The sequence below is a fragment of the Fistularia commersonii genome, chromosome 24 (assembly GCF_037954325.1).
Source record: "Fistularia commersonii isolate RoL2024-O1a breed Wild chromosome 24, RoL_Fcom_v1.0, whole genome shotgun sequence".
In the NCBI taxonomy this organism is placed as follows: Eukaryota; Metazoa; Chordata; class Actinopteri; order Syngnathiformes; family Fistulariidae; genus Fistularia; species Fistularia commersonii.
The window spans coordinates 2,199,334-2,215,276 of record NC_141307.1 but is presented as its reverse complement, the minus strand read 5'-3'; the positions used below and the strand labels follow the sequence as shown (position 1 = coordinate 2,215,276).

Genomic DNA, 15,943 nt, shown 5'->3' with positions numbered 1-15,943 from the left:
ATCCATTTTACTAAACACCATTTCTGAGATAAATGTTTTTTCATGAATGATGTCGACCATATACTGTATATCAGTTTGTATTTGCCGACCAAACCATCTGGAAATAACAGATCCCACTTCTTCTATTCATTGGTCTATATATAATCTTATTCTTTATTTCATTTGGTTTATTTAGTTTTCCGACTTAATGTCCTAATTTTTAGTCGACTCTTGTATGTAATTGAGTACGCTGATTTGTTTCTGCTACTGGATACCACCATTTCTTCCCTATCAAACAGGCATCCATCCATCCATCCATCCATCCATCCATCCATCCATCCATCCATCCATTCATTCATCCCTCCATCCCTCCCTTCATCTCTCTATCCATCTATTCCTCCTTCCATCCCTCCATCATCCATCCACCCATCCCTCCGTCTATCCCTCCCTTCATCCATTCCTTTATTCCTCCATCCATTCATCCATCCATTATCCCTCTGTTCATCCCTCCATCCATCTCTCGATCCATCCATCCATCCATCCATCCCTCTGTCTATCTCTCACTTCATTCCTCCATTCATCATCCCTCCCTCAATCTCTCTTTCCATCCATCCCTCAATTTCTCCCTCCATCCATCCATCCCTCCATCCATCCATCCATCCATCCATCCCTCCATCCATCCAGTATGTGACCAGCTGCATTAACAGAATCCCTCCATCATTGCAGCATCCCATAATGAGATGCAGCTCCTGCGTGTGGAACCCTGTCCTGCAGCTCCCTGCACTGCTCCAGCTGATGCTGCTCATTGTCTTTTTCCGCTGGCGTGTCAAACCTCCAGAGACCTCCGAACACGACCACGTACTTCTTTCAGGAACATCACAAACCGAGGCCAAGCATCAGTGACATTTAGCGACGCCTCAGTTTCTGGGACGATGACGATCCATCAACCCAAAGACGCTCAGGACGTTTTCCTTCTTCATCCTGTTCAGTGTTTGGGAGAAGTTGTTGCCCCTGTTCAGGGCAGAAACTCCCACCTAAAAGAAGAACGGGAGTTTATAACCCTATCGATCACTCCGATGTTTCTCGAATGTCTCTCCAGATCAGCCGTGGAATTTAGTCATCATGTCATGTGACCTCCTTCTGCAGGGAGCTAAAACTCCGTCATGCCCGGAAGGGAGGAGGCGTGTGTGTTCGGAGCCAGGTAGAATGGCAATCTTCATCTCTGGATCTGCAGCGAACCCGGCTGGTTCCTCCGCAGACCTTCTTTGGTTCCCAGCGACTTGCCGGCCTGTTTTGTTTCCGACTCAAGGAAACACGCGGCTCGCCATTTCCACAACGGATCACACCGTTTTCGCCTCCCACCCACGTTTCACCCAGGTGACACCTTCTCAATGCAGGTATTCTCGGGTGCATTCGCCACAAAACTGCAGGGAAGTCTGAAAATGTGCATTTTATTCTTTTATTCAAGTCCAGCCAAATAAATCAACATCAGTATTTAAAAATGCTCCACAGCCGGCTGAGCTCGAGTGGTTCAACCTCAGAACATCCCCTTCCTGTAGCGGTGGATCAGCTCCGAGACGTCCTCCTGACACACCTTTATCCAGCCGTCCTCCTGCATGTGATACACTGCACAGCAAACACACACAGGTCGACGTGAACACACGAACACACGCGGCCTGGTTTTGTTCATCGCCACGCATTTCCAAGGGGAAGAAGCCGCTTGGAATGGGTGCAGAGGGCCTTCTTTCCGCGCACGTGTTGCACATTTGCGGTGGACGCGTGTCGGCGGCGGAGCCCACTCGGCCTCCGCCTCTGACAAAATCTGACAGGTCTATTCCCGCACCTTCGTCGCTAAAAGCCGCCGTGCTTTGCGGGACTTGCATCCCAGCGGTTCACGCTCCTCGCTACAACTAGCGATTGAAAGATGCTTCCTGACTGATTCGGCGACACATGAAATCAGAACAACAACGCCGGCTCACTCACTGTTGACCACTCCTCCAGAGTAAGCGTCCCGGTGCGTAGCGTGAGCGATGCCCCGTCGGCCCAGGTCGTACGCCTCCTCCACACTCATGTCTTCCCTGTAGCCGCTGTCCACCACGCCGTAGGCGTAGCTGTTCCCGCAGCCGGTAGAGAACATCCGGCCGGACAGACGCGTTCCAGAATCATCCACATAGTACAGGCCGGGTCCCTGCAAGCACATTTTTTGCACTGTCAGTCCTTGTCAGACTATTTGTGTTGTGTTTTGCTCGACAGCAAAGAACGGCAACATCGTCACCGCTGTCATTGTGACACTGATTGTTGTCGCTCTGCTCGTCCTGGTTGCCGTCGGATACGTCTTCTACAAGAAGAAGTCTGGTGAGAGACCTCCACACAGAGATGTTTGACTTTGACTCGCTGCTTTTTCACTGCAAACATCTCTGTCCCAGTGTGAGGCTCTGAGACACATTGTCTGCAAACTATTCTGGCAAAGCTGAATTATTTCTCTTCTCTTTGTATTTCAGCCAAAGCTCCTCCGTCTCGTAAGTAAAAGCCGTTTTCGATCCTCTGAATCAGCAGGATGGAGTTGCTCCTCAGCCTTCGTCCCTGGTGGAGCATGTTCACCTGAACCTCTGTGAAACCACCAAAGAAGTGTTTCCTGCTGACACTTAGTAGTAGTTTGGATCAGGACCGGTGATGATTGTGTGTTTCTGACCTTCCAGCTTCCAGCAGCGCAGATGTTTTGGAGAAACTCAATGGCGACTCCTCCTCCTCGTCCTGAGGGACAAACCCAGCGCTGCACACAGTGAGTTCCTCCTGAAAGCCGCCTTCCAGGGTTTCTTGGAGACGTGGGTTTTCTTTTGTCTGCTGGTTGATGTCTTTTTGTTCTTTGTGTCTCCTCAGGCTTCCAGATGAATTTCGGAAGAGACCGAAGAAAGTTGAGGTCGTCTTCAGTCCTGCTGGAAATTTGGAATCGGGAGTTGAACATCTAGATTTTTCTTCAACATTGGATTGCTGAAGACGACCGGCTGTAAAAGTGTATTTAAAAAGGATTTTACTCCATAAAAGCAGGATTTGAACTGACAGACCTTCCATCCATGACCTGCTCAGCTTCACTGGAAGATGTTTCTCAGCAACACGTTCACAATTCATCCTGAGATCTGGCTCTGAGTGCAACACCACTGCTCTGTGTCTACTCTGATAATACCTGGTGGTGGCTTTCACACACACACACACACACACACACACATACGCGCACACACACACACACACACACACACACACACACACACACCGTTTATTCATCCACACATCCACTTTGGTCAATGAATTTCCAGTTCTATATTCCTCCTCTTGAACAGAAATACTTTTGGGATTTCACCGTGATTGTTGATGCTGATATTGAAGTGTGTTTTATTTTCAACGGACTCAAAGCCGCCGTGCTTTGCGGCTCGGCGGGAGATACTTTGCGTTTTTTGACTGAGATTTCACCCACGCTTCTCGCTCCAACTAGCAATTGAAAGATGCTTCCTGACTGAGACGGCGACACATGACATCAGAACAACACCGGCTGTTGAGATATGTGATCTCATTAGTTTTATTTGAGTTTACATTTTAGTTTACATATTAATATATGTTGTATTTGCTCACAGGAAATGTACGACACTTTATGACAAGGTTTGAGACTTTGTTTAGTTTTTTTGGCGACTTCAGCTAATTTGACGTCAGTTTTTACCTCAATTTTTTACCTTTAGTTTTACCTCACTCTGTATTGTATACTGTATGTCTCATGGCCGACCCCCGTTGATCTCCGGAGCCGTGAAGAAGAAAATAAAAGACAATTCAAACAAGGCAAACTTGTGTATTCCTCCTGAAATATCGAAAGCGAAGAAGCCGCAAACGTAAACGCAGCAGGTTATGGGCCCAGACTACGAACAAAAGGAGGAAGATGACAACGTTTGGTTTTAGACGGAGACGAAAACAACTACGAGCTTTGGGACGTAAAGTTTCTGGAACACATGCGGCTCGACTGTTTGAGAGACACGATACTTTCAACTGTTGAGCCCGACCCAGATAAAAATGCAGAACGCTACGCTGAGCTTATCCGGCTCCTCGACGATAAAAGTCTATCATCGGTAATGAGGGAAGCCGCAGATGACGGTCGAAAAGCTTCGAAAATATGACGGGATCACGACGCCAGCCAGGGTAAGCCCCGAATTATTTCCCTGCGCCACGAACTTTGCTCACTCAAGAAGGAGCCCGACGAAACAGTAACAGATTCCGTGATCAGAGCAGAAAAGGCGGTAACCGCTCTGAGGAACACAAAACAGGTGATGAGCCGATGATCGCTGTGGTTATGAGAGGACTTCCAGAACCATACAAGGCCTTCGTCATTCACGTAACACAGAGCGGTGAAGAAATGACGTTTATCCAGTTCAAGAGTAAACTAAGAAGTTACGAAGAGACTGAAAAGGTTCACAGCAAACCCAAATCAGACAATGTAATGAAAGTGGACATGTCAACGGTGACCTGCTGTGGATGTGGAAACCGTGGCCATGTGGCCGAAGCTTGTCTCCAAAAATCAGTGCCAAAATGGTGCAGCAATCACAGAAGCACAACCCACACTGATGACACTTGCAGAAGAAAATCCAAGCCCAAAGAAGACTCGGTCAGACAAAACACAGACATCCAATACAAAGGTGAGGAAGACGAGCACATTTTTGTATTCAAGGTCGGTCAAAAAGTCCCTCGGAGAAAATGGACCGATGGTAGACCGTGGCGCTACATCACACATCGTAACACAAAAAGACACATTCACGAGATTCGACGAGTTTTTAAACCCAAACAAACATTACATGGAGCCAGAAGACGGGACCAGAAGGAACAACGTGGCGTGAAAAAGAGGTGACGCAGAAGTGTTACTCCAGGACATTGAAGGAAAGCCTGTCCTGGTAACCTGAAGGGGAGCCTTGTTCATCCCATCATATCCTCAGGACTTCATATCAGTGACTGCAGCCACAGCCGATGGAGCCAGCGTGATATTCAAAGAAGGAGAGAACAGACTCATAACCAAAGAAGGGACAGTTTTCAGCATCGAGGAACGTGACAGATTCTACGACATAAGAGATGATCAAAAACTGCATGATGATACAGTAAATGACATGATGTCCAGGGATAAAGTAAGCTTAACTTGTGATGTCAAAACATGGCATGAGATTATGGGACACCGCAATGTAAAAGATGTATTAAAATGACCAAACTTAGCAGAGGGTATGAAGCTCACAGGTCAGACCAAGGTGGACTGGAACGTGTGCACGGAGGGAAAATTCACAAATAGCAGAAACAGGCAAGCTGATGCACCCCTAAAAATGGTCCACACAGACTTATCAGGCCCGATTGAACCGGCCGGTCAAGACGGGCATAAGTACGTCATGTCAGTCGCGGACGATTATTCGGGGGCAGTATTTGTATATTTTCTCAAATACAAGAGTGAAGCGTCATTAGCAACAGAGAAGTCCCTTGCTGACAGCGCAGTGTATGGTAGTGTCAAATGTATCAGATTAGACAACGGGACCGAATACACAGGAAATGCTTTTCAGTCTCTTCTAAGGGAAAAGGCCGTAAGACGTGAAACATCATCCCCTGATGATTATGAGACAGAAATCCAGGGATATGAAGGCACAGAATCTACAGGTGAAACCAGAACTGATGTGTCATAAAGTGAAAATAAAACAGACAACCAGAAGCACAATGAGGATGAGAGCGCTAACGCAGATGTGTCACATGACGACCAAACAGCAGACAATGTTCAAAGTGAAAAAGAGACGAGGTCAGACATAAAACCCAGACATAGTCAAAGCGGTCGCTATCCTAGACGAGAAAAGGTCGCTCCGAAGTATTGAGAGGATTATCAGACAGACCATATTGGTAGAAAAAGCATATGACAGGGTGCCGAGAGAGGAGCTCTGGTATTGTATGAGGAAGTCTGGAGTGGCAGAGAAGTATGTTAGACTGGTGCAGGACATGTATGCTCGCTGTGAGACACTGGTACGGTGTGCTGTAGGGGTAACAGAGAAGTTCAAGGTGGAGGTGGGACTCCATCAGGGATCAGCTCTGAGCCCCTTCTTGTTCGCAGTGGTGATGGACAGGCTGACAGATGAGGTGAGACAGGAATTTCCATGGACCATGATGTTTGCGGATGACATTGTGATCTGTAGTGAGAGCAGACAACAGGTAGAGGAAAATCTAGAGAGGTGGAGGTATGCTCTGGAAAGGAGAGGAATGAAAGTTAGTCACAGCAAGACAGAATATATGTGTGTGAATGAGAGGAACTCGGGTGGAACGGTGAGGCTACAGGGAGTGGAGATCAAGAAGCTGGAGGATTTCAGGTACTTAGGGTCAACAGTCCAGAGCAACGGAGAGTGTGGAAAAGAGGTGAAGAGACGGGTCCAAGCAGGTTGGAATGGGTGGAGAAAAGTGTCAGGGGTACCAAGAGATAGAAGACTTTCAGCCAGAATAAAAAGAAAGGTGTACAAGACAGTGGTGAGACCAGCGATGATGTTTGGACTAGAATGAGTCAATCAGAGGAAAAGCACATGTTAGATGTTTTGGAGAGAAGGTCAGAGAAGCCAGACTGAGATGGTTGGGTCATGTACAGAGGAGGGATTGAGAATATTACATTACATTACATTACATTGCATTTGGCAGACGCTTTTATCCAAAGCGACTTACAATAGAGGACATAGGGACTGCAAATACACTTGCAAATACACGATGCACAGGAAATGTACAGAACAGTAAGCTTGGATTAGTGAGGGTTTTTTTTTTTTTTTTGACAGAGACACACAAACGTACACACACACACACACACACACACACACACACACACACACACACCGCATAGCCAATAGAATATATTGGTAGACGGATGCTGGAATTGGAGCTGCCAGGCAAGAGGTCTGGAGGAAGACCAATGAGAAGGTTTATGGACGTAGTGAGAGAAGATATGAAGGTAGTTGGTGTGAGAGAGGAAGATACAAAGAATAGGGTTAGATGGAGAAAGTTGACTCGCTGTGGCGACACCTGACGGGAAAAGCCGAAAGAAGAAGAAGATCAGACAGGCTATATTGGCAATGATAAAAATCATGCAACTGTTGATTATTGTCACAGGACTGTGTGTGGAGTCCCACAGACTTACAGTGAAGCAAAGAAGTCACCGCTGGCACCCGGGTGGAAATGTGCCTTGAGGGAAGAGATTGACTCGCTATGACAGAAAGACACATTTGAACTGACAACTTTACCTGAAGGGAGAAAAGTAGTTGAAGGAAAATGGGTATTTGCCCTTGAAGAAAATGCTGAAGGTGGACAAATATTTAAGGCGAGATATGTAGCTAAGGGTTACAATCCAGCAGAAGACATAGACTAACGTGAAACCTTTGCACCGACAGCTAACATCACATCGGTACGTGCACTGATGCAGACAGCCGTGCAAAATAACCTCGTTGTCCATCGGACGGATGTTAAGACGGCATATCTACATACTCTGATACATGAGGAAATTTTCTTGGAACAACCAGAAGGGTTGGAAAAGACGTCAGAGACAGGAGAGAAACTGGTGTATAGATTAAAGAAATCTCTTTATGGCCTGAAACAATCAGGACAAAAGTGGTATGAACTCCTAAATGACCACTTAGAGCAAGACAACTTTGTGAGAAATCTCTCTGACCACTGTGTGGACAGAAAACAGATGGAAAATGGTGACGCAATCATCGTAATCATTTGGGCAGACGATTTAATCATTGCAGCAAGCGGCAATGATGTGCTCGGCACATTTAAAGAGAACCTGAAATCCAAGTTCAACATGAAAGATCTGGGGATAATATCATATTTTTCGGGCATACAGTTTGAACAAAAGGGGGATGAAATCAAAACGAACCAGACAAAGTACATCCTAAAAATGCGAGAGAGATTTGGAATGTCAGAATGTAAAGACAGATCTACTCCAGGTGAGCAAAAGCTGGAGGGCATCCCTGTCACGGAGGAAAATGAGCAAAGTGAACCTGTCCACCCCAAAGAATATCCTCTGCCCGGACCTGCAGATTTGGGCTGTACAACATTCAGAAAATCAGACCCTACCTGACCCAACAGTCGGCGCAGCTACTGGTTCAGGCCATGTTTATCTCCCGCCTGGACTACTGCAATTCCCTCCTAGCTGGACGACCTGCTTGTGCAATAAAACCACTGCAGACGGTACAGAATGCTGCAGCGCGGTTGGTATTCACTCAACCCAAAAGGGCTCATGTTACACCTCTGTTCGTCCAGTTGCACCGGCTACCAGTAGCTGCCAGGATCAAGCACAAGGTCCTGACCCTGGCCTTCAAAACCACCTCAGGAACAGGTCCAGCATATCTGACCCAAATGATAAGACCTTATGTTCCCGGCAGAGAGCTGCGTTCCTCTAATACAAACCTACTAGCAGTACCTTTTGCTCACTCTAAGCGATCTCAGGCAAAACTGTTCTCAGTTCTACTACCTCAGTGGTGGAACAAACTTCTGGAAGCAACAAGACTAGCATCATCTCTCTCAACCTTCAAGAAACAGGTAAAAACATTTCTCTTTCAGGACTTTTTACTGCACTGATGCGCCAGATCAGGTTGGCAGCAAGTTAGGCTATGCAGTGTGTGTGTGTGTGTGTGTGTGTGTGTACGTTTGTGTGTCTCTGTCCAAAAAAAAAAAAAAAAAAACCCTCACTAACCCAAGCTTACTGTTCTGTATATTTCCTGTGCATCGTGTATTTGCAAGTGTATTTGCAGTCCCTATGTCCTCTATTGTAAGTCGCTTTGGATAAAAGCGTCTGCCAAATGTAATGTAATGTAATGTAATGTAATGTAATGTAATGTGATATCGTGAGATTGTAAGCAGTCTGGTTTGTGCCATGACTTGCACCTGATATCAGTTGGATAGTAAGCAAACTATCACAGACTCTGGTCATGGCAAAAGGAGAAAACTTAGTCGCTGCAAAACATGTTCTGAGGTATTTGAAGGGGACAGCTGATTATGAGCTGAGTTTCAAGACAAATGAGGAGGATTTGAACCTGACAGCTTTCAGCGATTCAGACTGGGCATCATCTGGAGAAGAGAGACGTAGCACTGCAGGTTACTGTTTCAGTTTAACAAAACAAGGCCCAGCCATTGCACGGAAGTCAAAGAAACAGGCCGAATACATCGGTCGAGCCGCAGCCGCGCAAGAAAACACGTACCTGTCTCAACTGTCAAACTGCATGGACAACAAAATGTACAGTCGCACAACAATCTACGGAGACGATCGGGGGGCCGTCGCACTGAGTGAGAATCCTGTGAACGGACAGAGGTCAAAACACATTGATGTAAAATATCATTTCATTCGTCAAGCGCTCAGTGAGGGTAAAGTAAATCTTGTCTGTTGTCCATCAGAGGACATGTTGGCAGACATCTTAACAAAACCCATGACGAAGGTTGAGATTGCAAAATTTAAGAAGTGGTTCTTTGGAAATTAAAAAGTCCTAAAATTTTTGGATGTTCAGATCAAGAGGGGCTGTTGAGATAGGTGATCTCATTAGTTTTATTTGAGTTTACATTTTAGTTTACATATTAAGACACGTTATATTTGCTCTCAGGAAATGTATGACACTTGATAACAAGGTTTGACACTTGTTTTAGTTTTTGGCGGCTGTTCAGCTAATTTGACGTCAGTTTTTACGTCATTTTTTTTTCATTTAGTTTTCCCTCACTCTGTATTGTATATGTCCCATGGCTAACAGACGTTGATTCCCGGAGCCGTGGAGAAGAAAAAAAAAGACGATTCAAACAAGGCAAACTCCTGTATTCCTCCCGAAACATGGACAACGTCCGTTTCATAAGCAATAGCTGTTGTTGGCCACAGTCACACCACACAAGTCTGCAATACAACGAACTGTTCCCGCTCATTTCCAGGTAAAAAAAAAAACAAAAAAAACAGAATTCCTTACACCCCAAACCACACCCTCAAAATTCCCAGCACCCCAAAATCACACAGAAAACAAGCATCAACATAAACCGCGACATTTATAACTCACTACAGTAAAGACCGGGTTCCTGCAAGCACGTTTTTGCACCGTCAGTCCTTCAATGCACCTTCACACATTCCAGCTGACATTTCAGCCAACGGTTCATCTCACGCCGGTGCAGAACTGGACGCTTCAGACGCTCCTTTGTGCCCACGGCCATCAAAAAACACACAACTCTGACCGTCCGGAGGAGCGTCTGTGCTGCCGCGACCTCACGACCTCTCCCACTCACAGGTCGTGCCCTCACTCTGCTGTCTGTTTTATCCTTGTTGGTCTCAGCCCACTCGCATCCTGCCTGTTTTTCTTTATTTATCTTAATCTTGTCATTGCTATCGTCACTCTCTTTATGTTGTCGTTTACTTTTGGTTGTCTATTTTTCACCCTTATTGTCTATTTCATATTATTCCATCCTGTTGTCCATTCTTATCTCTGCTGTCTGTTTATTTGTGGATGTCTTTGCTGTTTTCTAATTGTCTTCTAATATTCTCTCTATTTAAATTTAGATTCATATTTAGTGACGCTATAACTATTTTTTCATTTTCTTCCTCAATGTTTGGGCTTCGCAGTTCCAGTGAGAAACGACTGCAGTTCCGCTAGCGTCCACTAGGGGGCGCACTGCTCCAGCCTTTGGCCCCGTCTCTGGAAACTCGCTCGGTTTTCATGGTTGACGGTGATATTTGGATATTTTCATAAAGACCAGAAGAACACGAATTGTTCCACTGCAGCGCCACAAACTTCTTGTAATCTTGTAAGAACTGTAATCTCCCAAAAAATTAATCCGTTTCCTGACAGAACATAAGTGAAACTTTGATCGATTAGTTCGGTTACAGAGGCTGGAACCGACAGTGGTTTCTGTTCCAGCCTCTGCATTTTAAGATTTCCAGGTAATCAGGCAAATTCACAAATTGTGACACAAATTCAGTGAAGAATAAAGACTCGTTTTCTTTCAAATATTAATGAGACTCGCAGAAAATATTTGTGGAAACAGTTTAATAACCTTAAAGAACATATATACTTTTAAACTTTGATCGGTAAGCTACAATATGACTGCGCAACAAAAAGAAGTCGAGAAACTGGAAAAGGATCGTATTTGTCTTGAAATCGCCTCATAAAGTGGATAAAAACAACTGCGTCGTTTTTCTACTTTCGCTTTGAGCCGCAGAATTTCGGTTTGCCTGGTGACTCGTGACGTCGCCGCCAAATCTGAATTCTCATTGGCTCAGACGGTGGTCTATTCCATCCTCCTCCCACCCGATCCTTCATTCAGGACTTGATCTTCCACCTTGAAGGTCCAACAATCCGTGAACGTCTGAAGGTTCTGCAGACCTGAAGATGCGACCGGCGACAATGAACGTCTTTCTACTTGTTGCGGTTGTCATGGGAACGTCCAGCGTGACGGCTGGTAAGTCATTTTGCCAGAAGAGCTTTTTCTAAGGTTTGACTCGACGAGTCTGACGCAGCGACTCATGTTATTTCGGTCCAAAGATCATCTTCAGTGTTTCTTCTAAACACTGCACTTTTATAATCTGATGGAAACTGTAGTTATTAGTTCTGAGTGAGAGTTCAGAGGAGATGAGACCAAATATGTACATTGTTTGGGCTTCAAGATCATTCCAAAGCTAAAGAGAAAGCAGAAGAAGAGATCCAGGAAATACACGATGAAGAATGAACTTCGGGGAAAATGGCGAAATAAAATCAGTTTTATCCAATAAATCGTGGAGTTTTGTTCGTTGAAATTTGAATAATGACTTTTTCAAGCTGAACCCGAGACAGTATTGAAAAGCTAATATTCCCTCCACCTGGAAATAATCCTTCACTTTGAGATTGACTTGCAGTATTTCTGTCTGAATGTTGGACTGCTTTTCTGATAAATTCAAAGTTTTGTTAAGAAAAGTTCCATCATTCACTGACTGCTCAGCAGAAATGACCAGGACGTGTCTGTGATGCACTTTTTGACATCTTTGAGGAACTGCTTAAAGCTGTTTATAGAAGTGTTCATCACAAAATGTAATCGCTGGATGAAATATCCCTTACAGTGATTCACTCCCTGAAGTATTTCTACACGGCATCCTCTCAAGTCCCGAACTTCCCAGAGTTTGTAGCTGTGGGTTTGGTGGATGAAGTTCTGATGGTTCACCAAGACAGCAACACCAAGAGAGCAGAACCCAAACAGGACTGGATGGACAAAGTCTCAGCAGATTATCCAAAGTACTGGGAGAGCCAGACCCAAGGCTTACTGGGGGAACAGCAGGTCAACAAAGGCAACATTGAAACTGCAAAGAAGCGTTTCAACCAGACTGGAGGTTTGTTCACACACACACACACACACACACACACACACACACACACACACACACACACACACACACACACACACACACACACACACACACACACCAGTGACACCGAGTTGATGTCCATCCCATAATAAACGCAGCAGACTGTGCTGAGATCTCACTCTGGTTCACTGCAGCTTCTGTCTCTCTCTCAGGAGTCCACACCTACCAGAATATGTACGGCTGTGAGTGGAACGATGAGACTGGAGAAGTGAATGGATTTGATCAGTACTCTTATGATGGAGAAGATTTCATATCATTTGACCTGAAGACACTGACATGGATCGCTCCGAGACCACAGGCTCTCATCACCAAACGGAAGTGGGACAATGACAAGGCCGATAATGACTACAAGAAGCAGTACTACACCCAGATTTGTCCTGAGTGGCTGAAGAAGTATCTAAACTACGGGAGGAGCTCCCTGCTGAGAACAGGTAGAATCACATGACCTGACGTCATTTCATTAACACAACAGTGTTTCTGTTTCATTTCAAACCTTTGCTTGTTTTCTTGCTGAATTTGAGGAAATGAATTTGTGACTTCCATGAAAATAGTTGCTCTTGTCAATGAACCCGAATCAATCAATCAATCAATCAATCAATGTTCTTTCCTTCTTTGTTCAGTGGATGCAGATTCTTGGGTTCTTTCTGCTTTCTAGCTGATTTCATTCTTCTATATTGCAAGTTTAGATTCCAGTCCTATTTGTCCGCAGCAGAAGAAGGTCTGGCTTCTCTCCATCCCTTCACACCATCTTGTATCTTCCCTCTTTTCCTCCACGTTCTCTTCATCTCCGTCCCGTCCGTGAGTCTTTCTCTCTTCCTTCCTTTGTGAAACTCTCCTGTGTTTCTCTTGACGCTCCAGACCTTCCCGGAGTGTCTCTCCTCCAGAAGACGCCCTCCTCTCCGGTCAGCTGCCACGCCACGGGTTTCTTCCCCAGGGAAGCCGTGCTGTTCTGGAGGAAGGACGGACAGAAGGTCCCTCAGGAGTCTGGAGAGATCCTCCCCAACGCCAACGGAACCTTCCAGATGAGCGCCGACCTGAAGCTCCCGGACGAGACCGAAGATCTGAGGAAGTACCAGTGTGTGTTTCAGCTCTCCGGTGTCAAGGAGGACGTGGTCACCGTCCTGGACAGAAACGCCATCAGGAGCAACGGTAAGACTGGACTCACAGGGGATGAAGGTGGGAAACGGACCTTTGGTTTCCTGTCGGCGTCCAGACATTCAGAGATGAAGCTCCCGTTTCTGTCGTACCTCGTGCTTTTTCTTCCTGCTGAAGAATTCAAGTCGGGATCAGTCAGACTTAACTGGTTAACAACAACTCCAGTCTGTGAAAAGTGGACCTATTCTGTGTGTGTGTGTGTGTGTGTGTGTGTGTGTGTGTGTGCGTGTGCAGATGGTGACTATTTGTGTTGCGTTTTGCTCGACAGCAAAGAACAGCAACATCGTCACCGCTGTCATTGTGACACTGATTGTTGTCGCTCTGCTCGTCCTGGTTGCCGTCGGATACGTCTTCTACAAGAAGAAGTCTGGTGAGAGACCTCCACACACAGATGTTTGACTTTGACTCGCTGCTTTTTCACTGCAAACATCTCTGTCCCAGTGTGAGGCTCTGAGACACATTGTCTGCAAACTATTCTGGCAAAGCTGAATTATTTCTCTTCTCTTTGTATTTCAGCCAAAGCTCCTCCGTCTCGTAAGTAAAAGCCGTTTTCGATCCTCTGAATCAGCAGGATGAAGTTGCTCCTCAGTCTTCGTCCCTGGTGGAGCATGTTCACCTGAACCTCTGTGAAACCACCAAAGAAGTGTTTCCTGCTGACACTTAGTTGTAGTTTGGATCAGGACCGGTGATAATTGTGTGTTTCTGACCTTCCAGCTTCCAGCTGCACAGAAGTTTTGGAGAAACTCAATGGCGACTCCTCCTCCTCGTCCTGAGGGACAAACCCAGCGCTGCACACAGTGAGTTCCTCCTGAAAGCCGCCTTCCAGGGTTTCTTGGAGACGTGGGTTTTCTTTTGTCTGCTGGTTGATGTCTTTTTGTTCTTTGTGTCTCCTCAGGCTTCCAGATGAATTGTGAAAGTGGCAGAAGAAAGGAGACGTCGTCTTCAGTCCTGCTGGAAATTTGGAATCGGGAGTTGAACATCTAGATTTTTCTTCAACATTGGATTGCTGAAGACGACCGGCTGTAAAAGTGTATTTAAAAAGGATTTTACTCCATAAAAACAGGATTTGAACTGACAGACCTTCCATCCATGACCTGCTCAGCTTCACTGGAAGATGTTTCTCAGCAACACGTTCACAATTCATCCTGAGATCTGGCTCTGAGTGCAACACCACTGCTCTGTGTCTACTCTGATAATACCTGGTGGCGGCTTTCACACACACACACACACACACACACACACACACACATACACACACACACCGTTTATTCATCCACACATCCAATTTGGTTAATGAATTTCCAGTTCTATATTCCTCTGCTTGAACAGAAATACTTTTTGGATTTCACCGTGATTGTTGATGCTGATATTAAAGTGTGTTTTATTTGGTAGAAAATCTGTTTAGAAACCGTTTTCTTTATTGGGGTTTGTTGTGAACAAAAAAAAAAATCAATGTTCAGAATCAAAATGTTGCTGCACTGATGTGTCATTGCTTCATGTAATGATTTTTGCAGTTCAATAAATTTCCTAAAACTCCCTCAAAATCTCAAATGTGTTTTATTTTGTAATACAACACACACACACACACACACACACTTATAACGTGTGCTGAATAGCCATGAGAACTCACTTTTTATTTCCATAATTTTCTGTTTTGACAATAATATCCATTTTACTAAACACCATTTCTGAGATAAATGTTTTTTCATGAATGATGTCGACCATATACTGTATATCAGTTTGTATTTGCCGACCAAACCATCTGGAAATAACAGATCCCACTTCTTCTATTCATTGGTCTATATATAATCTTATTCTTTATTTCATTTGGTTTATTTAGTTTTCCGACTTAATGTCCTAATTTTTAGTCAACTCTTGTATGTAATTGAGTACGCTGATTTGTTTCTGCTACTGGATACCACCATTTCTTCCCTATCAAACAGGCATCCATCCATCCATTCATCCATCCATTCATTCATCCCTCCATCCCTCCCTTCATCTCTCCATCCATCCATTCATCCATCCATCCCTTTCTCAATCCCTCATCCATCGATCCCTCCCTTCATCTCTCTATCCATCTATTCCTCCTTCCATCCCTCCATCATCCATCCACCCATCCCTCCGTCTATCCCTCCCTTCATCCATTCCTTTATTCCTCCATCCATTCATCCATCCATTATCCCTCTGTTCATCCCTCCATCCATCTCTCGATCCATCCATCCATCCATCCATCCATCCATCCCTCTGTCTATCTCTCACTTCATTCCTCCATTCATCATCCCTCCCTCAATCTCTCTTTCCATCCATCCCTCAATTTCTCCCTCCATCCATCCCTCCCTCCATCCATCCATCCCTCCATCCATCCAGTATGTGACCAGCTGCATTAACAGAATCCCTCCATCGTTGCAG

The 15,943-nt window shown here is 45.2% G+C and overlaps 2 protein-coding genes and 1 long non-coding RNA gene across 4 annotated transcripts; 2 read left to right on the top strand and 1 right to left on the bottom strand.

Annotated features, from left to right (window-relative positions):
- Nucleotides 1-1,424: 1,424 nt before the first annotated feature.
- Nucleotides 1,425-2,179, bottom strand: LOC147219658 (proteasome subunit beta type-8-like). Its single transcript, XM_086171315.1, has 2 exons — nucleotides 1,963-2,179; nucleotides 1,425-1,605 (listed from the first exon to the last, which is right to left on the bottom strand). Exons 1-2 carry the CDS (start codon nucleotides 2,177-2,179, stop codon nucleotides 1,517-1,519), a joined length of 306 nt encoding a protein of 101 aa, XP_086027441.1. The 3' UTR covers nucleotides 1,425-1,516.
- Nucleotides 2,180-2,194: 15 nt separating this feature from the next.
- On the top strand, nucleotides 2,195-3,250 carry LOC147219657 (uncharacterized). Its single transcript, XR_015108008.1, has 4 exons — nucleotides 2,195-2,334; nucleotides 2,481-2,498; nucleotides 2,679-2,761; nucleotides 2,860-3,250. It is a non-coding gene; the product is annotated as an uncharacterized LOC147219657 (long non-coding RNA).
- An 8,048-nt stretch (nucleotides 3,251-11,298) lies between these two features.
- On the top strand, nucleotides 11,299-15,072 carry LOC147219656 (H-2 class I histocompatibility antigen, K-D alpha chain-like). 2 transcript variants are annotated; one of them, XM_086171304.1, is made up of 8 exons: nucleotides 11,299-11,442; nucleotides 12,077-12,343; nucleotides 12,532-12,810; nucleotides 13,238-13,528; nucleotides 13,803-13,904; nucleotides 14,051-14,068; nucleotides 14,249-14,331; nucleotides 14,430-15,072. In XM_086171304.1, exons 1-7 carry the CDS (start codon nucleotides 11,373-11,375, stop codon nucleotides 14,305-14,307), a joined length of 1,086 nt encoding a protein of 361 aa, XP_086027430.1. In that variant the 5' UTR covers nucleotides 11,299-11,372; the 3' UTR covers nucleotides 14,308-14,331; nucleotides 14,430-15,072. The 2 variants fall into 2 exon arrangements, with proteins under 2 accessions (XP_086027430.1, XP_086027431.1); XM_086171305.1 differs by lacking the exons at nucleotides 13,238-13,528; nucleotides 13,803-13,904; nucleotides 14,051-14,068; nucleotides 14,249-14,331; nucleotides 14,430-15,072 and having other exon boundaries at nucleotides 11,302-11,442; nucleotides 12,532-12,824.
- The last annotated feature ends 871 nt before the right edge of the window (nucleotides 15,073-15,943 follow it).